The sequence below is a fragment of the Mitosporidium daphniae genome (assembly GCF_000760515.2).
Source record: "Mitosporidium daphniae strain UGP3 chromosome Unknown contig-484, whole genome shotgun sequence".
Classification (NCBI taxonomy): domain Eukaryota; kingdom Fungi; phylum Microsporidia; genus Mitosporidium; species Mitosporidium daphniae.
Window position 1 is genome coordinate 1 of NW_013546307.1, and position 689 is coordinate 689.

The following is a 689-nucleotide window of genomic DNA, read 5'->3' on the forward strand; positions in this document are numbered from 1 at the left end:
CTTTTCCATTATGGCAAGTTGGTATGAGAAAGTTCCATTCATAGCCAGCCGGATGATTTCTTTAGAGCGCTGCAAGAAGGTCTAAAATCAAAAACAAGATCCAACCTGAACCACCAACTGGTACAGTGGAACTGGATCTGCAACTCTAAATCATTGAGAAAACGAATTGCATACACAGGAAGTAGCTTGATGGAAAATCTATAGAAAAATGGAGAGAGTTCACACAGATTGGTGGCCCAGGGGCCCATCTGCAAAGCCTCGCGAGACCGCTGATTAAACGCTCGGGGAAGTGAAATATCGACAAAGTTCACTTGCAAGAGCGTCGAGGCTAGCCACCAAGGAAGTTCGAGGATGGTGCTCTTTTCTACCCCATTAAGTAGGATCTCCGAAATTATGGCGCTCATTGGAGACTCTTGGTCACTGGCATATGTAGGCGATGCGGGTATGTCTCCGTTAAACCTGCTTTTCACCAGCTAAGCAATTAGTTAATTGGGGGATTCCCACTTCTTCCTCGCTGAGAATATCGTCCAAATCCAAATATGAAGACCCATTTCCGCTCATCCAAAATGTTGATTTAAATTTAAATTAACTTGGAAGCACACTTGTGATTCAGTTTTCATTGTATGGGGGGGGGGTACCTTTTAGCACAAAGGGTTACGTGATTCGTTGGTTTTTGTAATTAATTTTTT

At 43.3% G+C, this 689-nt stretch overlaps 1 protein-coding gene across 1 annotated transcript; it reads right to left on the minus strand.

The window, feature by feature from the left end:
• Positions 1 to 38: 38 nt before the first annotated feature.
• Positions 39 to 620, minus strand: DI09_488p10 (uncharacterized protein; the record flags this gene model as incomplete). The annotated part of the gene is made up of 2 exons (XM_013382002.1): positions 39 to 473; positions 603 to 620. 2 exons carry the CDS (start codon positions 618 to 620, stop codon positions 39 to 41), a joined length of 453 nt encoding a protein of 150 aa, XP_013237456.1.
• Between the last annotated feature and the right edge of the window lie 69 nt (positions 621 to 689).